General features: G+C 45.7%; 1 protein-coding gene across 1 annotated transcript; it reads left to right on the forward strand.

The window, feature by feature from the left end:
• The first annotated feature begins 451 nt into the window (after positions 1–451).
• LOC124662198 (cytochrome P450 71A1-like) lies at positions 452–20,571 on the forward strand. The gene is made up of 3 exons (XM_047200069.1): positions 452–1,540; positions 1,634–2,303; positions 20,500–20,571. The coding sequence occupies exons 1-2, from the start codon at positions 509–511 to the stop codon at positions 2,240–2,242; spliced, it is 1,641 nt and encodes a 546-aa protein (XP_047056025.1). The 5' UTR covers positions 452–508; the 3' UTR covers positions 2,243–2,303; positions 20,500–20,571.
• Positions 20,572–23,542: the final 2,971 nt, after the last annotated feature.

The following is a 23,542-nucleotide window of genomic DNA, read 5'->3' on the forward strand; positions in this document are numbered from 1 at the left end:
GAAAAACAGATTTCTTTTAGCGTGGCCCTCCCATGAAATTGTTTCAAGCTCCGCCACTGGTCCCGTGCATAGGAGGTCCCGTGCACAGATTCAACTTGATTTTTTTGGCATATCAATCTGATTCAGATTTGTGAAACATATTGAAACTTGACACACGAATTTCAAAGTATCAAATGGAGTGAAATTCATTATGCAAAACATGCACGGGACATCACATGCACGAAACGTTTGCTGCTCTCCAAGAGTAGAGGGTGGTAGTGTGTGTCGTCTGAAAGAGGTGAACCCTAGAAAATTTTCCCTGTGTTTCTCCTCTTGGCACCGAGTATCCAAACACATCTCGATCCATTTCCAGCTGTATCCAACACGTCAATCCCACCGCATATTTCCGTCGACGCCTTGAGTACATGCCACTTCGACCATCCATCAAGGCGTCAAAAGATCGATTGAATTGAAGATGACACAGCTGATACTGATACATGCAGTGAACGTGAATATCATCAGTCGCTAGATGGTGCTGCACTTGCAGCTGGTCCATTTAGGCCGTAGCACTCACCAGAGCGTCGCGGGTACGGCGCCAGAACGCACGCTTGCTCCGACGACCATGGCCTTGGTTGCACTCGCGCTCCTCCTCCTTGCCTTCACCGTATCTCTCTTCTACCTCCTTCGTAAGCCCACTCCTCCGCGCAGCGTCAGCGATGGAACGCGCAGGCGGCTGCCGCCGTCGCCGCGCGGCCTGCCGCTCCTCGGCCACCTCCATCTCCTCGGCTCCTTGCCGCACCGCGCTCTCCGGTCGTTGGCCGTGGCGCACGGCCCGGTCCTGCTGCTCCAGCTCGGCCGCGTGCCAGCCGTGCTCGTGTCCTCGGCTGCCGCGGCGGAGGAGGTGATGAGGACCCGCGACCTGGCCTTCGCGAGCCGGCCGCCGAGCGCCATGGCCGAGCGGCTCCTCTACGGGCGCGACGTGGCGTTCGCGCCCTACGGCGAGTACTGGCGCCAGGCGCGCCGCGTGTGCGTGGTCCACCTCCTCAGCCCGGTCCGCATCCTCTCCTTCCGCCGCGTCCGGGAGGAGGAGGCCGCCGCGCTGGTCGAGAGTGTCCGTGCCGCGGGGGCGGGCGGCGCCGTCGTGGACCTGTGCGAGCCTCTTATCGCCTACGCCAACACGGTCGTCTCGCGCGCCGCGTTCGGGGACGAGAGCGCGCGCGGCTTGTACGACGACGGTGACAAGGGACGCGTGCTGAGGAAGGTGTTCACGGACTTCGAGGAGCTGCTCGGCACGGCGCCTCTGGGGGGGCTCCTGCCGTGGCTGGGGTGGGTGGACGCCGTGAAGGGGACGGAGGGCAAGATCAGAAGGACATTCGAGGCGCTGGACGGTGTGCTCGAGAAGGTGATCGACGACCACCGTCGCCGGCGTCATGCCGGCCGGCAGACGGGAGAGGACAGCGACGATCACAGAGATTTCGTGGACGTGCTATTGGAGGTGAACGAGACCGATAAAGAAACTGGCATTCAGCTCGACACCATCGAAATCAAAGCTATTATCCTGGTACGTGTTCTTGATTACTCGTTGCTGCCGTGAGGCCGGTCCGCCGGTGAGGGTATAGTAAATATATGTAGTAGCTGACATGTTTCTGAGCAGGACATGTTTGCGGCGGGGACGGACACCACGAGCACGGCGATGGAGTGGGCCATTGCGGAGCTCATCGCGCACCCGCACAGCATGAGGAAGCTCCAGGACGAGCTCCGGGCGGTCGTCGGCGACGCCGACCAGCACGTCGTCACCGAGGACCACTTGGACAAGCTACGGTATCTCAAGGCCGTGGTCAAGGAAACACTTCGTCTGCACCCTCCGATCCCTCTCCTCGTGCCACGAGAGCCACCCAACGACGCCGAGATACTTGGCTACCACATCCCGGCGCGCACACGGGTGGTGATCAACGCGTGGGCCATCGGCCGGGACTCGGCGTCGTGGGATCGCGCGGAGGAGTTCATGCCGGAGAGGTTCCTCGAGAGCGCCGTGGACTACAGGGGCCAGGACTTCGAGCTCATACCGTTCGGCGCCGGGCGTAGGGGATGCCCTGGTGTTGGGTTCGCCGTGCCGACCGTGGAGATGGCGCTCGCGAGCTTGCTGTACAATTTCGACTTGGCGCCGGCCGCCGGGACTTCGCTGGACATGCGCGAGGTGAACGGCCTCGCCGTGCACCTCAAGTCCGGCCTGCCGCTTGTTGCTAAACCGCGGTTTTCGTGAATTAACTTGTTGCACTTGTTGGCTTATCCGTGTCTAGTTCCTTACCGGATTTTGTAATGATCTAGCTGGCCGAATTCCCTCCTTGGCAAGGCAGCGCTCGCGCCATGCGCGATCAATTCCCTTTTTTTATCTCGTAGTGTTTAATTACGTTCACATGTAGCTTTGTGTTCACACTAACAGCTCACGTTCCCACTTGCAAGTTGCATATAGCCAAGAGCGTTCATACTGCATGCATGCATAAAGTATCTCATGGGTTTGCATTTAATGAGCCAACTTTTCAGCATGAGGCTAGCTCTCACAAGTTGCTGCATGCATGCACAGAGCATCTCGCTCTTTTTTTTCAGCACGATGCATACTTTCAATTCTCTTTATTTGCAATTCCCGTTTGACAATTCTCTTTTTTTGCAATTCCCTTTATGTTGTTATTTCGTACGGTAATTTATGTTTTTTTTTATTAATTTTTATAATTCCTTTTTTTGGGCCAGTGGTTTTTAAGGGGGGAAATAACGGGTGGGAAGATCCACTTGCAACTCAAATGAACTACCACTTGCTACTCAAATTAAGTATTGTTTTTAAGTTGTAAGATAACAAAAGTTGCTAAAATATTTTAAATGAAATTTACTTTTTAGGGTCGCCAGGTATTTGTATTTACCGTTGATAAATAACGGGGCACCGGGTTGATAATTTGTAAACAAAAAGAGAGTCGCTACATATTTCAAATTAAATTAAATTTTTAGGGTTGATATTTATTTATATTTACCATTGATAAATAGCGGATCACCGGGTTGATAGCTTGTAAACTAAAAGAGAGTCGCTAAAATATTCTAAATGAAATATTTTTTAGGGTTATTATTTATTTATATTTAACGTTGATAAATAACGATGCACTAGGTTGATAGCTTGTAAAATAAAAAAATATTCGCTAAAATATTCTAAATGAAATACTTTTTAGGGTTGGTAGTTATTTATAATTATCATTGATAAATAACGGGGCACCGGATTGATAACTGGTAAACTAAAAAGAGTCGCCAAAATATTCGAAATGAAGTTGGATTTTTAGGGTTGGTAGTTATTTATATTTACTGTTGATAAATAACAGGACACCGGGCTGATAGCTTCTAAACTAAAAAATATTCGCTAAAATGTTTAAAATAAATTTAACTTTAGGGTTGATAATTTTATACATTTACGGTTGATTACTCAACTGCGGAGGGGCTGATTATTCAAATAGAGAGGGTTGTTAACTTTTAGCCAGAAAAAAGTTTGTCGAAACATATTAACATGGGTGCTAGTTTTGAAGATCTCGTCGAGACGGATTTATTGGTGAAAGCGAATCTTAATTTAGAGTTGTCGTTTGAAAGTTAAAACGTTTTGAATTTTCAAATTTCGGAAATATTCCGCCGACATCGATAGATTCGTCTTTTTGTGCATGCATGCAGAACTTTCCCTCAATAGCCTGCACCAGGTTGATAATTTTACACATTTACCGTTGATCACTTAAGTACGGAGGGTTGATTATTCAAACAGAGAGGGTTGATAACTTTTAGCCCGAAAAAAAGTTTCTCGAAACATATCAACATGAGTGCTAGTTTTGAAGATCTCATCGAGACGGATTTATTGGTGAAAGCGAATCTTAATTTGAAGTTGTCGTTTGAAAGTTCAAACATTTTAAATTTTCAAATTTGTAAAAGATTCCGCTGACATCAGCAGATTCGTCTAATTGTGCATGCATGCATGTAATGTCCCAGGTTTAGAGACGATCGAGGGGTAGATTTTAGAAAGGGATGTGCATTGCATAGTAAATTCTGGGGAAATTTCGCGCTTTTAAACAAAAACTGCATCGAAGGGGGACAAGTTTCTCTCTCGACACCTTACAGTGTTAGGGTTTTGAGAGTGCGACAAACTTGCTTCTCACTTCACTAGTTTAGGGTTTTCGAGAAGAGAGGGAGAGTTCACATGATTGAATTCTAAATGTTATGACATGATTGAATTCAAAACAAGGTTGAATTTGAATTTCAAATTCAAACATTAAATAATTATCCTAAATAATACAATTAAGGAAAATCATTAGGTAAATAATCAATAATAAACAATACAATTAATAAATAATAAAGCTCATTAGAGAAACCTTGAGCTTTATTGATCAACACACACATAATACATTGTCTTTACAATATTCAGATTTGAAATATGAAATTACAACATATTACAAGAATTGAATAAATAGGAAAAGGAAAAGGCAAATTACAAGATCTCTAAATGCCCTAAACTACATTGTGATCTTCATGAATTCTTTGATCTTGATGATCTTGAGTTCATCCCGATCAAGCACTTGATACCCGCACACATACACAACAAGCAAATTATTAAGCCAAGTGGCAAAGCCACTTGGCAAAGTTAACGTAAAAATGAAATGTAGGGGATATGGTCAATCAGCCGAGCTGATCCTCTCCGCAGCCAAGTTCACAGGATCCGGTTCACACAGTACACACAAGCAAAGACACACATCGTGTGTGCATGCTCAACACCAGTGCACCGCTTGTGCATGCCGCACACACACACAAGTGAGTCACAAGGGTGGCAAGCGTGAGCCGTCGACCGCTGAGGTTAGAGGACAGCCATATATAAACCCCTTCAACAAGGAACCCTAGCCAATCCATCGGCAGTAATCTCCAAAGGGTAAGAACACCAAGAACGGGAAGAACAGCCAGAGCTGTTCAACCTGTCCAAAGATCACCACTGAACCAAATCAAGCCTCACAAGATCACCAGGAGGAGCAGGGCAAGTAAATCAACCACAAGAATCACATAGAAGCAATCCTCTACACCAACAAACCATCTAGGAGCTGGAGTGAGGTATAAACAAGATCAACCCGAGCAAAACCCTGTTTTGCTCATAAATAAGCATACAATTGCATCACAGAATCAAATAAGGGTATGAAAACCTGGATGTATCATCATTTGGTTACTAAACCAATTGGTGCCAGCAAGTACAACCAAGGCTAGAAGGAAATCAAACCAGGGAACACTGGTTGTGACAACACAGTGTCACAACCAGAGAAATCCAGCGATGGATTTACTCCTATGTAGCCACCCGCATTCACAAAGCACCTATTAGCCTAGTTAAACCATCGATTAATAGGCAACTTGTGCCTATCTTGTTTATCAACATCAAGGCTACCGGAAATTCACCAAGTGACTAGCCAATGAGCATCTATCCATCACGTAAAGCCAACATAGGTGGGAGCTACCCTAACAGTAATGAATTACCGTCGTGGCTACCTCAACCACATCACAAAACCCCACAGCTTAAGCTCAACACATCTATCATTACCCAGCATGGGTTCAAAAGGAGCTAGGGTACCCAACCGATGTTGGCATCCCTCTAGTTTCATTTCAACAATTTATTTGATCATCACTGTATCACAGTTCACATCAATTATCCACTCAATCAATACAGGCAACACACGTATAATTGATATTAATAAGTAAATCATGAACGAGAACCTTGCACATGATCCAGAGGATCACTGCAAGTAACAGTTATTGCTTGAGTAAGCAATACACCTCACTAGCACAAGTGTATATATCACACGTACATCGTGATGAGCACCAAAGAGGCCCGCATGTAAGATTAACAATTAATCAACAAGTCACCGTTGGTCACATGCTCACCAAAGCTTGCTAACACTTGATACAGTATGGCTATAGGCAAGCATAGCACCGTAAATGAGACAACTATCGAAGAATTATGCCCAAGCCTTAACCGAATAAATAGATAATGAAGTAATAATCATATGATTGTATCCGAAGCACATCAAAGACTTGATGAACCCCTGGATCATGATAAAACAAGTAAAGCACTTAGTACTCATTACTGAATCATACCATTAAGCCAACAGGAATGCTCAGATGAGCATGCTCATGAATTTGAGCACAAAACTAGCCACGTAAGCTCGTGCACTTGCAAATGTTGCAAGAATTGCATACCGCAATTAAGCCATTGAAGCATATATGAATACACATGAGTGTCGCATGCATAGGAACAATAACAGAGGCACAGGGAAGAATTCTAGCAAGAAATGCAAGCTTTAACAGAACATAACTTAGCAATTTTGCATAGCAAAGACAAGCAAGACATCAAGCATGAGCAACACAAAGAAGCACAATCAGCACAGCCTAGCTACGCACCGCAAAGCACCAAGCACCGCAAGCATCTCCAGGAGGAGGAGCCGCCGCGGCCAAAGCCGCAGGAGGAAGAAGAAGAGCAGGCAAGAATGAGAGAGAGGAGGAGATCCGAGGAGACGTGTACCGGAGCAGAGCACCGGCGTGCCATGGCGGCACGGCGGCACAGCCACCACGGCAGCCGCCAAGCCGCGCCCGGCCCGGCGTCGCCGAGCAAGGGCGCTCCGAAGACCGCCACGGCGCCCGGATCGACAAGCAGCGTCGAAGCACCACCAATCACCACGGCCGTGCCGCAGAGGCGTTGGGGACGAACGGAGACGGCGGTGAAACACGGATCGGCGCGGACCGAACGGTGCGCCGTCGTGCGGCCGTTCGATTGCGACCAATCTCGTCGGCGGCGATGGCCGGAGCTGGCCGGGAGAAATTCGGCGAGGCGGCGGCGACGCGCGAGTCGCCGCAGCTCTAGGGTTAGGGTTCTGACACGAGCGCGAGGTGAGGGAGTGAGCGACCGACCGCTCGGGTCGGTTGGACCCGAGCTGGTCTAGCCAAACCACCGGGCTCCACCGACAGTGGGCCCAGTGGGCAAAATGGTCTTTTCCAAATTCCATTAAAAACCGGAAATTTGAAAGCTCAATAGAAAAGTGATAAAAGCTCTAAAAAAATAATTAAAAATATGGAAAAAGATCAAGCATAAAATTCTCTACCCAAATAAAATATCAAAGAGAATTTTTGAAGACAATTAAGGATGAGTCTTAATTTGAGGAATTAAATAATCATTTAAATCACACATATATTTTTCAATAATAAAAATAAGTCCATTAATACCTTTGGATTTCAAAACACCTTGACAACATTTCAAGGTTGGATTTACCCTAAATCAAGTATCCCTAAGATGTTCTTAGTATCTAACCTCTCATAAAATAGCAACGACATCGGAAAGGGGGGGAAACAAACCCTAAAACTCGGAATCATGCATTATTGCTTTTTTAACCATTGCCCTTATCTGACAATGATGCTATTTTTCGTAACAAGAGGACAAGGGTCAGTCCATACCTTCCAACCGCAGAACTTTGCAGTTGTTCGTGCAAGTTCATCACTTGCTCATGTCATTTGAGTATTTCTATCAAATTACTTGCAAAGTATTATGGTTATCACTATTGCACAAAAATCAAAACCACTACTTTCATAACTATGAATATGACTAAGTGGTGGGCAATGGAACCATGGATTGTGTTGATATGGTGGAGGTTCCATTGCACGGGTTTATATCCATCTAGGATTAAACAACAAATGTCGCCAGCGATTCTTGTGCCGTAATATCCGTGTTAACCATAAGATCCGGAGTGGGACTGGAGTAGTCAAAAGTGTTTCCACCTCTCGTTCATCAACGGATGCGCTTTACCGTAGACACTTGTTTCCGTCGGCGGCAAGCGGTAGGCCGGGGAAGCCTTAAGTCCCCACGGCACAGTCCGTAGACACTTGTCGTTCGAAGAACAAGCGGTAGGCCGGGGAAGCCTTAAGTCCCCACGGTATTGCGGTCTATGAGGGATTGTAAGGTGTCCGGAACGGTCTATCCATGATGATAGGGGAAGGCATATGAATGCCCGGAACGGTCTCATCATGGATATAGGGGAGGACAATCTTACAAAAGGGTGGGTGTTCGAGGTAGCGGAGGAACATGATTGGCTAGACCTTATACCGGGCCTCACACCGAAGGAAGTGTGGACGGGAAAGCTGCTCCGGTTGGCACCAAGGATAAGATCTCTTATGGGTAAAGCAACACACCTCTCGCAGAGTGTAAGAATCGTGACTCCGTCACTCCCCGTTCCGGATTGAGGAACTCGCGAACGCGGCCGGAAAGGAGCTCCATGAAGTTCTAGTAAACCGGTGAAGGCCGACGGACATAGCTCTTTGAAATAAAAGCAATCTCTTGAAGAAATGTTTATCAAAACTTGCATTGGTATTAGACTTTCCGGTCTAATATCGTAGCTAGTGCATTAAACACCTCTTATCTATAATGAACTTGTTGAGTACGCTCGTACTCATACCACTCTTAAACCCCATGCTTAGATTGTCCGAATCGTCCGGAGGAGGACCGCGACAACAATGAAGGAGCCGAGATCATCGGCTATGAAGAACCCGACCTCTCGAGAGGTGTTGAAGGCGTAGACTACATCATCGTCTACGGATCCGGGAGGCTTCCGGAGGAGAACAAGCCTAGAGATATCCGAGGAGTAGTAGTAGCCGAGCAAGCACAAACTCTTACCATGTAGCCGCTCGATTAAATAAATGTTTAGTTTAATGAGACAATGGTATTGTAAGTTAAGTTGGGTTCACCTCGAACCCAAGAGTTATCCTCTTAAGACCCAAGAGGAGCTCCAAGACGACTTGTGTATGATGATTGTAATAATATGTGAATGAGTTATGGACCCCGCTATGTTCCGTTGTACTACTCGAGGGATGTAATATTTGCGGAATGGTACTTCGCGAATGTTATATCAACGACCGGCATACTACAACATGCAGGTAGGCGTGTGGTCACCACAGCTTGGTATCGTAGCAAAAGCTTTGACCTTAGGTTGGAACCTAGTAAATGGGACTAAAACGTTAGGAGTCAAATAGGATTAGTAAAGAGTTCTCTAAAAATATGGTGTATATTCAATTGAGAATACAACAATCATATCTTTTAGTGCGATAATTCTTTATTATCTCTATTATGATGCATTATTACTAATCTCATAATCTTTCTATTTCTACAGCCAACATGGCAAGTGCACGACCGGGAAGAAACGTGAAAGTTATGGATTCCACATCGAACGAATACCAAGGAGGACTTGGTGATATCCTTACGAGCCATGTTGCTGGAATTTGGGTGTGATTCCCGTATTCCAAGTAAAGAAGTACATGTTCTATGATGGACCGGTGTTGGCCAAGTGCGAGTAGGACTGCGACTTCCCGAATCTTTGGGATTGAGCGTAGTCATGCCACTGGGGAAGCAAGAACAACCAATACAGCCTACCATATAGCTGTTATGAGAGCCATAACCGACATTCGGGAGCATAAGACGAAAGCGCTTATGGGTTCCGAATTCACACACATTCCTCATATGGAGGAAGATAATGATCCCATGCTGAACCATTTCAAATATGCCAAAAGTAAACCAGCCGAAGCAGCCAAATACATGGATAACAGCCGTAACTTCATATCATTACTCTTTCAGCTGAACCATCATCTGATAGGAGCTATTGATACGATGCTAGAGGAATTTACCGAACCCAAGGAGGAGAGTAGGGGGAAAGAGCCTATGGAGAATGTAGTGCACACACCAGTTTATTCAGCCGGTGACTACATCAGCTTTGATCCACTTGCACGTGAACCTACACTGCTACACCCGGGAACTACCCGAATAGTTCCTATGGGGGATACGAAGGCGGAGCGGAATCCGGAAACAACCAGCGTTCCGAGACTCCGATCGAGAATTCTAGGGGTTGGCGTTGGGGTAGATGATACGGGAACCCATAGTACTACCGAGTACTATGATGGAGAGATGAACGATGATGCCACAACCCGTAACCGAACTATCCTAGTAATGAAGGAGTGGATGGAGGATATCCGACACAAGGTTGAGTCGGGTATGGGTTTTGGTAACCCTTATGGTGGGGCTACAGGAGAGTACACCCGATGGGTGGATTATGATGCACTCAACGATCAGTTCATGAACACTGATTTCTCCTTAGGATCATCATCCGACTCGGATTACAAGCCAACAGGGAGACCTTATGTTCCAGGGTCTATCAGGAGGACGACACGTTCGACTGGATGGAAGCCTGGAATGTACCGGGAGTGAAGACCAATTAGAAGACCACCAAGGGAGGCGTGGCTATAATACACAAGTACCACGTGTATTATAGTTTGTAACATTTGTATAAATTTGTACATATACTTTAATAAGTGAGTTTGCATACTCACATCGACTTGAGTTATGTAATAAGACCACTTATGTATGTAAATATATGGTATATGTTTTGTATGATTTGGATTTGCTTCTTGATTTCCATTGCGTGACTAGTTCTCGTGCACAATGTTGAGCTCGTAAAACTTGCGCATGGAGTAATTATGAGTATCATCTTGTGTTGCGTAACTAGGGGGATATGTCGGGAACGTTAGGAAACGAGATCGAAGCGCAGCCGCATGGAGCGCGAAGCAAAGGAAAAGGAAGAGGCCGAGGGTGCAGCCAGAGATCAGCTTCCACCACCACCACCACCCATGACGCAGCAAAACTTTATCCAAGACATGCAACTCGGCGGAAGAGAGGCAGCGTGTAACACCGGAGCTGCAGAACAAATTCCTTCAGACCCGATGCAGCAGAATAGGGTGGAGAGACCTGAGAACCAGGGAGTTTCGTTAGCGGACTTCCGTAACACCAAGCCGATATCTTTCGCATACGCGCCGCAGCCTATGGATGCGGAAGATTGGCTGATGGATACCGAGCGCAAGCTCAACACCGTTGGATGCAATGATCAAGAGAAGGTTAGATATGCTACCCATCTCGCTATGTGGACCTGCCGCATCATGGTGGGACAACATTGTAGCCGTGTATCCGGCAGGAAAGGTATTTACCCGGGAGGAGTTCGCAAGGAAGTTCAGTGGAATCCAATGTCCCCGAAAGTATTGTGGAACCGAAGCGTCGAGAGTTCGAGAGTCTCGAGCGTAAGGACAAGGCAATCCCGACCTATGTCGGGAGTTTTCCAAGCTGTCCGGTATGCGGTTGAGGAAGTTAATACCGAGGACAAGAAGAAGAAGAGATTTCGAGGGGGTTAAGTCCCCAGCTCAAGGTACAACTACGGATGATGAGAGCAACGGAATTCCAAGAGCCGGTGGATGCAGCCATCACTCTTGAAGATGACTTTAAACAACTCGCAAGAAGAAAAGAGGAAGAAGGCCAAGTATGAGCCGAAGAGGTTTGTTAGTAACAAGCCTAACACCAGCTTGAGTTTCAAGCCCATATACAACAACAACAACAACAACAACAACAACAAGCAACTACTATGGTAGTAGGAAGAATCAGGCATTCCAGACTGCAAATCAAAGCGTTTGCAGGAGCTGTGGACTTCCAGGGCATTTTGCCAGTGGATTGCAAGAAACCAAGGATTATATGCTTTGGTTGTCGCCAGGAGGGGCACATGCTCGAAGGACCGCCCCAAGAGAAACACGGGAGGAGGTCAATCTGGAGGAGGAGGAAGTCGAGGAAACACCGGAGGGAATTGGAAGAATAAGAAGCCCTTCGGCAAGCTGAACTGTACCAGCCTGGAGGAGGTGGTCAATTCTGACCAGGCGGTGATAGGTACGCTCCAGATCCTCACTCATCCTGGCAAAGTACTTTTTGATACCGGTGCAACTACATCATTCATTTCTCAACAATTCATCATCAAACATGGGATTAGTTGCACTAAGTTAGATACACCCATAACCATACTTTCTGCGGGGGGAACGATATTAGTAACCCATGCCAAACAAAAACAAGTCATTATGATCAATAAGTGCGCGTTTGACGCGGACATGTTCATTTTACCGATGAAGGACATTGATGTCATTCTTGGTATGAACTCGGTTAGAAGCTAATGGAGCATTGATCGATCGTGTAAACAAGACGGTGTCTTTGAAAAGTCCCGATGGAAGTAGAATGATCTACCAAGGCGACAAACATACACAGATTGAAGTGGAGCTACAGACTAAATAGCATGAAGGAGGTGAAGTTAGAAGATATCCCCGTAGTAAATGAATTCCAGGATGTGTTTCTCGTGGAATTACCCGGTATGCCACCGTATAGGGAGATAGAATTCACTATCGACCTAATTCCAGGAACAGCTCCGATTGCTAAAGCACCATATAAGATGGGGCCTAAGGAATTGAAAGAGCTTAAAGAGCAATTGGATGATTTGGAACAAAAGGGATTCATTCAAGAGAGTGTTTCACCATGGGGATCACCTGTGATCTTCGTGGATAAAAGAGATGGAGGAAGAAGGATGTGCGGAGACTACAGAAATCTGAACAACGTCACAATCAAGAACAAGTATCCACTTCCAAGAATACAAGATCTATTTGATCAGAGTTAGAGGAGCGGGAGTCTTTTCCAAGATTGATCTAAGATCCGGTTATCACCGTATAAAGATCAAGAAGGAGGACGTTCCGAAAACTCGCCTTTGTCTCAAGGTATGGACACCATGAATACCTTGTAGTACCTTTTGGATTAACCAATGCCCCAGCAATATTCATGAATCTCATGAATAAGATCTTCATGCCATATCTTGACAAGTTTGTCATCGTATTCATCGATGATATCTTGATATATTCCAAGAACAAGGCAGAGCATGCCGATCATTTGAGGTTAGTGTTGCAAACACTAAGGGAACATCAACTCTATGCCAAACTTAGTAAGTGTGAATTTTGGCTAGATCAAGTGGAATTTCTTGGTCATGTCATTAGCAAAGATGGAATCGCTGTCAACCCGAGCAAGGTAGCAGCAGTTCTAGAATGGGAAGCACCCAAGACTGTCAAGGAAATCCGAGGATTCCTAGGAATGGCAGGATATTATCGGAGATTCATTGAAGGATTCTCCAAGATAGCAGGACCAATGACGAAGCTGTTAAGGAAGAACACACCATTCGTGTGGACAGAGGAGTGTGAGAAGAGTTTTCAAACTCTGAAGGAGAAACTCACCACGGCACCGGTGTTAGCAGTTCCTGAAGTCGGCAAGGACTACACCGTGTACTGTGACGCATCCAAACATGGATTGGGTTGTGTACTCATGCAAGATCGGAAAGTGATATCTTATGGATCGAGGCAACTCGGACCTCATGAAGTAAACTATCCAACACATGACTTGGAATTAGCAAGCGGTCGTATTTGCACTCAAAACTTGGAGACATTTTCTCTATGGAGCTAAGTGTGAGCTCTATACAGATCATAAAAGCCTCAAATATTTCTTCACTCAGAAGGAACTCAACATGAGGCAGAAAAGATGGCTAGAATTGATTAAGGATTATGATCTGACAATTAATTACACACCAGGGAAGGCTAATGTTGTAGCAGATGCCCTGAGTAGAAAGAGTACCGGAGGAGTGGAACAAGAAATATCACCGGAGTTGAGGAAGGAAATAAGTCAAGCCCAAATACAACTATGGGAGAAGGAAGCCCATGAAGGATTATCGGCGTTGCAAGTAGCCGATGAGCTGAATGTTAACTTGAAGAATGAGATAATGATGGGTCAGTTGGACGATCCATTCATTGTAGAAGAGATGAGGAGAATAGATGAGGGAAGACCATCAGAATTTCATCGAGGAGAATCTGGATCTTTGTGGTTCCAGAAAAGAATTTGCGTTCCGGATATTGCTGAAATTAAGGAAGTAATACTCCGAGAAGCTCATCAAACACCATATTCCATACATCCGGGAAGTACAAAGATGTATATGGATCTAAAGGAACTATTCTGTGGAATAATATGAAGAGAGAGATAGCACAATATGTTGCGGAATGCCATACCCGCCAGCCGAGTGAAGGCTGAACATCGTAGTCCCGCAGGGAAGTTACAACCTCTACCTATTCCAGAGTGGAAATGGGAGGAAATAGGGATGGATTTCATCACCGGACTACCAATGACTAATAAAAAGAAGGACATGATATGGGTAATCGTGGACCGGTTGACGAAAAGTGCACACTTCTTAGCGGTAAACCAGCAGGATAAAGGAGAGAAACTTATCGATCTTTACATCAAGGAGATCGTGAGTAAGCATGGAGTACCTAAGAAGATAGTGTCGGATCGAGGATCCGTGTTCACATCAGCATTCTGGAAGCAACTTCACGAAGCTTTAGGATCCAAGTTGGATTATAGTACCGCTTATCACCCACAAACAAAGCGGACAAACCGAGAGAACCAATCGGATCTTAGAAGATATGCTTAGGGCTTGTGCCCTAGACTTCGGAGGATCATGGGAGGAGCATCTACCTTTAGCAGTAGTTTTCATACAACAATAGTTATCAAAGCAAGCATCAAGATGGCACCATTTGAAGCTCTCTATGGAAGGAAGTGTAGATCACCGATATGTTGGTATGAAGCCGGAGCAAGCAAAGAGTTCAACCCCGATTATGTCAAGGAAAAACAACAAATCATTGACATTATCGGAGACAGAGCTCAAGATAGCCCGGAGCCGACAAAAGAGTTACGCCGATCAGAAGAGAAGGACGTGGGAGCCACAAGTTGGAGACATGGTATATCTTAAGGTAAGCCCGATGAAAGGACTTCAGAGATTCGGAGTAAAAGGAAAGTTGAGCCCTAGATACATAGGACCATTCAAGATACTAAGTCAGAATCGAGGTTTAGCCTTTGAGTTGGATCTACCAGGAAGGTTAGCTCAAGTTCATAATGTATTCCATGTGTCACAACTTCGGAAATGTTTGAAGACCCCAGATGAACCAATATCACATGAGGAGCTTGAGTTACAACCAGACTTGACATACATCGAGAAGCCAGCCAAGATTCTCGAGGAAAGCTGGAAACAACTCAGAAATAAGGCGATCAAGTATTGCAAGATACAATGGAAGCATCACCCCGAGAGGGAAGCCACCTGGGAAAAAGAGGAGGACCCGAGGAAAACATACCCCGAGCCGTTCGGTATTACAACCACAACTTCGGGACGAAGTTTTCTTTAAGGGGGAAAGGCTGTAATGTCCCAGTGTTTAGAGACGATCGAGGGGTAGATTTTAGAAAGGGATGTGCATTGCATAGTAAATTCGGGGAAATTTCGCGCTTTTAAACAAAAACTGCATCGAAGGGGGACAAGTTTCTCTCTCGATACCTTACAGGGTTAGGGTTTCGAGAGTGCGACAAACTTGCTTCTCACTTCACTAGTTTAGGGTTTTCGAGAAGAGAGGGGAGAGTTCACATGATTGAATTCTAAATGTTATGACATGATTGAATTCAAAACAAGGTTGAATTTGAATTTCAAATTCAAACATTAAATAATTATCCTAAATAATACAATTAAGGAAAATCATTAGGTAAATAATCAATAATAAACAATACAATTAATAAATAATAAAGCTCATTAGAGAAACCTTGAGCTTTATTGATCAACACACACATAATACATTGTCTTTACAATATTCAGATTTGAAATATGAAATTACAACATATTACAAGAATTGAATAAATAGGAAAAGGAAAAGGCAAATTACAAGATCTCTAAATGCCCTAAACTACATTGTGATTTTCATGAATTCTTTGATCTTGATGATCTTGAGTTCATCCTGATCAGCACTTGATACCTGCACACATACACAACAAGCAAATTATTAAGCCAAGTGGCAAAGCCACTTGGCAGGTTAACAGAAAAATGAAATGTAGGGGATATGGTCAATCAGCCGAGCTGATCCTCTCCAGAGCCAAGTTCACAGGATCTCGGTTCACACAGACACACAAGCAAGCACACACATCGGGTGTGCATGCTCAACACCGTGCACCGCTTGTGCATGCCGCACACACACACAGTGAGTCACAAGGGTGGCAAGCGGTGAGCCGTCGACCGATGAGGTTAGAGGACAGCCATATATAAACCCCTTCAACAAGTGAACCCTAGCCAATCCATCGGCAGAATCTCCAAAGGGTAAGAACACCAAGAACAGGAAGAACAGCCAGAGCTGTTCAACCTGTCCAAAGATCACCACTGAACCAAATCAAGCCTCACAAGATCACCAGGAGGAGCAGGGCAAGAAAATCAACCACAAGAATCACATAGAAGCAATCCTCTACACCAACAAACCATCTAGGAGCTGGAGTGAGGTATAAACAAGATCAACCTGAGCAAAACCCTGTTTTGCTCATAAATAAGCATACAATTGCATCACATAATCAAATAAGGGTATGAAAACCTGGATGTATCATCATTTGGTTACTAAACCAATTGGTGCCAGCAAGTACAACCATGGCTGGAAGGAAATCAAACCAGGGAACACTGGTTGTGACAACACAGTGTCACAACCAGAGAAATCCAGCATGGATTTACTCCTATGTAGCCAACCGCATTCACAAAGCACCTATTAGCCTAGTTAAACCATCAGATTAATAGGCAACTTGTGCCTATCTTGTTTATCAACATCAAGGCTACTGGAAATTCACCAAGTGACTAGCCAGTGAGCATCTATCCATCACAGAAAGCCAACATAGGTGGGAGCTACCCTAACAGTAATGAATTACTGTCAGGGCTACCTCAACCACATCACAAAACCCCACAGTTAAGCTCAACACATCTATCATTACCCAGATGGGTTCAAAAAGGAGCTAGGGTACCCAACTGATGTTGGCATCCCTCTAGTTTCATTTCAACAATTTATTTGATCATCACTGTATCACAGTTCACATCAATTATCCACTCAATCAATACAGGCAACACAGATAATTGATATTAAAAAGTAAATCATGAACGAGAACCTTGCACATGATCCAGAGGATCACCGCAAGTAACGCTTATTGCTTGAGTAAGCAATACACCTCACTAGCACAAGTGTATATATCACACGTACATCGGGATGAGCACCAAAGAGGCCCGCACAGAAGATTAACAATTAACCAACAAGTCACTGTTGGTCACATGCTCACCAAAGCTTGCTAACACTTGATACAGATGGCTATAGGCAAGCATAGCACCAGAAATGAGACAGCTACTGAAGAATTATGCCCAAGCCTTAACTGAATAAATAGATAATGAAGTAATAATCATATGATTGTATCCGAAGCACATCAAAGACTTGATGAACCCCCGGATCATGATAAAACAAGTAAAGCACTTAGTACTCATTACTGAATCATACCATTAAGCCAACAGCAATGCTCAGATGAGCATGCTCATGAATTTGAGCACAAAACTAGCCACAGAAGCTCAGGCACTTGCAAATGTTGCAAGAATTGCATACTGCAATTAAGCCATTGAAGCATATATGAATACACATGAGTGTCAGGCAGGCATAGGAACAATAACAGAGGCACAGGGAAGAATTCTAGCAAGAAATGCAAGCTTTAACAGAACATAACTTAGCAATTTTGCATAGCAGCACAAGCAGCACATCAGCATGAGCAACACAGCAGCACAATCAGCACAGCTAGCTACGCACCGCAAAGCACCAGCACCGCAAGCATCTCCAGGAGGAGGAGCCGCCGCGGCCAAAGCCAGAGGAGGAAGAAGAAGAGCAGGCAAGAATGAGAGAGAGGAGGAGATCTGAGGAGACGTGTACCTGGAGCAGAGCACCGGCGTGCCATGGCGGCACGGCGGCACAGGTCACCACGGCAGCACCAAGCCGCGCCTGGCCTGGCGTCGCCGAGCAAGGGCGCTCCAGCACCGCCACGGCGCCTGGATCGACAGCAGGCGTCGAAGCACCACCAATCACCACGGCCGTGCCGCAGAGGCGTTGGGGACGAACGGAGACGGCGGTGAAACACGGATCGGCGCGGACCGAACGGTGCGCCGTCGTGCGGCCGTTCGATTGCGACCAATCTCGTCGGCGGCGATGGCCGGAGCTGGCCGGAGAAATTCGGCGAAGGGGCGGCGACGCGCGAGTCGCCAGAGCTCTAGGGTTAGGGTTCGGACACGAGCGCGAGGTGAGGGAGTGAGCGACCGACCGCTCGGGTCGGTTGGACCCGAGCTGGTCTAGCCAAACCACTGGGCTCCACTGACAGGTGGGCCCAGGGGCAAAATGGTCTTTTCCAAATTCCATTAAAAACCAGAAATTTGAAAGCTCAATAGAAAAGTGATAAAAGCTCTAAAAAAATAATTAAAAATATGGAAAAAGATCAGCATAAAATTCTCTACCCAAATAAAATATCAAAGAGAATTTTTGAAGACAATTAAGGATGAGTCTTAATTTGAGGAATTAAATAATCATTTAAATCACACATATATTTTTCAATAATAAAAATAAGTCCATTAATACCTTTGGATTTCAAAACACCTTGACAACATTTCAAGGTTGGATTTACCCTAAATCAAGTATCCCTAAGATGTTCTTAGTATCTAACCTCTCATAAAATAGCAACGACATCTGAAAGGGGGGGAAACAAACCCTAAAACTGGAATCATGCATTATTGCTTCTTTAACCATTGCCCTTATCGGACAATGATGCTATTTTTCGAACAAGAGGACAAGGGTCAGTCCATACCTTCCAACTCGCAGAACTTTGCAGTGTTCGAGCAAGTTCATCACTTGCTCATGTCATTTGAGTATTTCTATCAAATTACTTGCAAAGTATTATGGTTATCACTATTGCACAAAAATCAAAACCACTACTTTCATAACTATGAATATGACTAAGTGGTGGGCAATGGAACCATGGATTGTGTTGATATGGTGGAGGTTCCATTGCACGGGTTTATATCCATCTAGGATTAAACAACAAATGTCGCCACGATTCTTGTGCCGTAATATCCGTGTTAACCATAAGATCCGGAGTGGGACGGAGTAGTCAAAAGTGTTTCCACCTCTCGTTCATCAACGGATGCGCTTTACCGTAGACACTTGTTTCGTCGGCGGCAAGCGGTAGGTCGGGGAAGCCTTAAGTCCCCACGGCACAGTCCGTAGACACTTGTCGTTCGAAGAACAAGCGGTAGGTCGGGGAAGCCTTAAGTCCCCACGGTATTGCGGTCTATGAGGGATTGTAAGGTGTCCGGAACGGTCTATCCATGATGATAGGGGAAGGCATATGAATGCCCGGAACGGTCTCATCATGGATATAGGGGAGGACAATCTTACAAAAGGGTGGGTGTTCGAGGTAGCGGAGGAACATGATTGGCTAGACCTTATACCGGGCCTCACACCGAAGGAAGTGTGGACGGGAAAGCTGCCGGTTGGCACCAAGGATAAGATCTCTTATGGGTAAAGCAACACACCTCTCGCAGAGTGTAAGAATCGTGACCTGTCACTCCCTGTTCCGGGATTGAGGAACCGCGAACGCGGCCGGAAAGGAGCTCCATGAAGTTCTAGTAAACCGGTGAAGGCCGACGGACATAGCTCTTTGAAATAAAAGCAATCTCTTGAAGAAATGTTTATCAAAACTTGCATTGGTATTAGACTTTCCGGTCTAATATCGTAGCTAGTGCATTAAACACCTCTTATCTATAATGAACTTGTTGAGTACGCTCGTACTCATACCACTCTTAAACCCCATGCTTAGATTGTCTGAATCGTCTGGAGGAGGACTGCGACAACAATGAAGGAGCCGAGATCATCGGCTATGAAGAACCTGACCTCTCAGGAGGTGTTGAAGGCGTAGACTACATCATCGTCTACGGATCCGGGGAGGCTTCCGGAGGAGAACAAGCCTAGAGATATCTGAAGAGTAGTAGTAACCGAGCAGCACAAACCCTTACCATGTAGCTGCTCGATTAAATAAATGTTTAGTTTAATGAGACAATGGTATTGTAAGTTAAGTTGGGTTCGCCTCGAACCCAGGAGTTATCCTCTTAGGACCCAAGAGGAGCCCCGAGACGACTTGTGTATGATGATTGTAATAATATGTGAATGAGTTATGGACCCTGCTATGTTCTGTTGTACTACTCTGAGGGATGTAATATTTGCGGAATGGTACTTCGCGAATGTTATATCAACGACTGGCATACTACAACATGCAGTGGTATGCAGGGTCACCACAATGCAGAACTTTCCCTCAATAGCATGCACCAGGTTGATAATTTTATACATTTACCGTTGATCACTCAAGTACGGAGGGGTTGATTATTCAAATAGAGAGGGTTGATAACTTTTAGCCGGAAAATAAGTTTGTCGAAACATATTAACATGGGTGCTAGTTTTGAAGATCTCGTCGAGACGGATTTGATTGTGAAAACGGATCTTAAATCGGAGTTGTTGTTTGAGAGATAAAACATTTTAAAATTTTGAATTTGATAAGTTTTAACGTGGATGTGAGTCAAAGGAGAAGAAAGAGGTTTGCTCACGTAACCCAAAAAAGTTGTCGGAAAGTGATCGCTAAGCAAGTTTTGAGTGAACGACCGCCAGCTAGGGTCGCCCCTAGCTGGCGTACGCTGTTTCCTGAACTTTGAACCCTAGTTTTGAAATGCAACAATTCTATATTGATTTAAATTTCATTGCAAAAGTAAAACAGTTCGAGATATGTTTTGGGTGACGCGGCTGGAAACGGGTGTGCCCTAAACATTTCACCACACGGCGACGTCCTCTAATCGTCCAATCCGACGCTTTTGACGGACGTCGTTTGGAGGACACGGGCTTGAGATGAGCATCCTCGTCCTAGTTAGTGTTATCTCTTGATCTAGTTTGTTACTATACTTTTTGAAAAAGGAATATCTCCATGGCATAAGGAAATGCTCATAGTGCCAAAACTAATCATTGTAAATTAAGTAAATTTCTGGAGATATGCGGATATTTTTTCTGAAACGAGAGCAAAATCTTTGCCTTATTCATTAATTAAAAAAATGTCTAGTTTTTAGGAAAAAATCGTGCGAAAACCTATAACCATAGGACCAAGCCCACACAAGCAGCTCACCCACATACACACACACGGTCAAACCTACGAGACCCGAATAACATAGCCACATCCTCTTAGCCAAACAGAAGTGACCTTAAAGTGACATGAACGAACACTCGAACCACGACACTCCAACCACGCCGACAAACATAGGCCATGACAATGGGGTTACCCATCTATCAACTGCGGATCCAAGGTAGGCTGCAACCAAGGTGGCACGAAAATTTCAAACCTCTCTGGCAACGGGCACATCTCCACTAGAAACCACATGCCTGGCGGTATTAGGCGAGAGGGAAACTGCAAAATTAATCACATCACTCTTCTCAAAACCAAGATCAGACGTTATTTGTAGCATCGGAGCGAAGATCCCGTCTATTCCCTCGCTCTCAGAGGCGGCTGACACAACAGGCTGCGGTGATTGGCAGGGACTGCCACAAGGAGAGAGACAATCGAGATGTTCTTCCTCAACCACAGATGACATCTGCTCAGCGGAGTCAAAAGGAAGCAAAGCCTGTACGGTGGCGAGTTCTTGCCCACCAGAAGAACATGCCTTCGTCCGCTTCAAAGAAACACCAACGTGTACCAACAGGAGTTTCAGCCTTGCCACCTCCTCACGAAGGGGGCGAGGCGCCTCCTCGATCAACTGAGTGAGCTTCATGCGCAACAAGCTAAAGTGTGATACGTCTCCAACGTATCTATAATTTCTGATGTTCCATGCTAGTTTTATGACAATACCTACATGTTTTGCTCGCACTTTATAATGATTTTATGCATTTTCCGGGACTAACCTATTAACAAGATGTCGAGGTGCCAGTTCATGTTTTCTGCTGTTTTTGGTTCCAGAAAAGCTGTTCGGGCAATATTCTCGGAATTCGACGAAACAAAAGCCAAACCTCCTATTTCTCCGAGGGACACACGGAGCCAGAAGGGCAAGCCAGGAGGAGGCCCACGGCCTCCAGACCATACTGGGGCGCGGCCAAGGAGGGGGGCGCGCCGCCCTATGGGGTGGGCCCCCCAGACACCCCCTCGCGCCGCCCTTTCGCCTATATATTCCTCGCGACGCGAAAACCCTAGATGAACAGATCATATTCCAGAAAGACTCCAGGGGCACCGCCGCCATCGCGAAACCAAGTTTCGGGGGACAGAATCTCTGTTTCGGTACGCCGCCGGGACGGGGAATGATACGTCTTCGACGTATCGATAATTTCTTATGTTTCATGCCACATTATTGATGATATCTACATGTTTTATGCATACTTTATGTCATATTTATGCATTTTCCGGAACTAACCTATTGACGAGATGCCGAAGGGCCGATTCGTTGTTTTCGCTGTTTTTGGTTCCGAAATCCTAGTAAGGAAATATTCTCGGAATCGGACGAAATCAACGCCCAAGCATCCTATTTTTCCACGAAGCTTCCGGAACACCCGAGAGCCGCCGGAGGGAGCCTCGGGGGCCCCACACAACACCGCGGCGCGGCCGAGAGGGGCCGCGCCCCCTAGTGTGTGGGCCCACCGGGCCCCTCCGAGGCTGCCCTTCCGCCTACTTAAGGTCTCCGTCGCGAAAACCCTATTACGTTCGACGAAACCAGAGAAAGCCTTCCAGAGCCGCCGCCATCGCGAAGCCAAGATCTGGGGGACAGGAGTCTCTGTTCCGGCACGCCGTCGGGACGGGGAAGTGCCCCGGAAGGCTCCTCCATCGACACCACCGCCATCTTCATCAACGCTGCTGTCTCCCATGAGGAGGGAGTAGTTCTCCATCGAGGCTCGGGGCTGTACCGGTAGCTATGTGGTTCATCTCTCTCCTATGTACTTCAATACAATAATATCATGAGCTGCCTTACATGATTGAGATTCATATGATGATGCTTGTAATCTAGATGTCATTATGCTAGTCAAGTGGGTTTTACTTATGTGATCTCCAGAGACTCCTTGTCCCACGTGTGTAAAGGTGACAGTGTGTGCACCGTGTGGGTCTCTTAGGCTATATTTCACAGAATACTTATTCACTGTTATGAATGGCATAGTGAAGTGCTTATTTATATCCCTTTATGATTGCAATGTGTTTTGTATCACAATTTATCCGTGTGCTACTCTAGTGATGTTATTAAAGTAGTTTATTCCTCCCGCACGGTGTAATGGTGACAGTGTGTGCATCGTGTAGTACTTGGCGTAGGCTATGATTGTGATCTCTTGTAGATTATGAAGTTAACTATTGCTATGATGGTATTGATGTGATCTATGCCTCCTTTCGTAGTGTGAAGGTGACAGTGTGCATGCTATGTTAGTACTTGGTTTGGTTATGTTGATCTGTCGTGCACTCTAAGGTTATTTAAATATGAACATCGAATATTGTGGAGCTTGTTAACTCCGGCATTGAGGGTTCGTGTAATCCTACACAGTTAGTGGTGTTCATCATCCAACAAGAGAGTGTAGAGTCTAGCATCTATTTATTTATTCTGTTATGTGATCAAAGTTGAGAGTGTCCACTAGTGAAAGTATGATCCCTAGGCCTTGTTCCTAAATATCGCTATCGCTGCTTGTTTACTCGTTTTACTCGCATCTCTAT

This window comes from Lolium rigidum, chromosome 6, assembly GCF_022539505.1.
Source record: "Lolium rigidum isolate FL_2022 chromosome 6, APGP_CSIRO_Lrig_0.1, whole genome shotgun sequence".
Classification (NCBI taxonomy): domain Eukaryota; kingdom Viridiplantae; phylum Streptophyta; class Magnoliopsida; order Poales; family Poaceae; genus Lolium; species Lolium rigidum.

Bases quoted from the DNA above. Each gene is read 5' to 3' on its own strand.
- LOC124662198 (XM_047200069.1), top strand. From the start codon at position 509: ATGGTGCTGCACTTGCAGCTGGTCCATTTAGGCCGTAGCACTCACCAG. The intron at 1,541-1,633 runs GTACGTGTTCTT...GTTTCTGAGCAG, and splicing joins AAATCAAAGCTATTATCCTG to GACATGTTTGCGGCGGGGAC.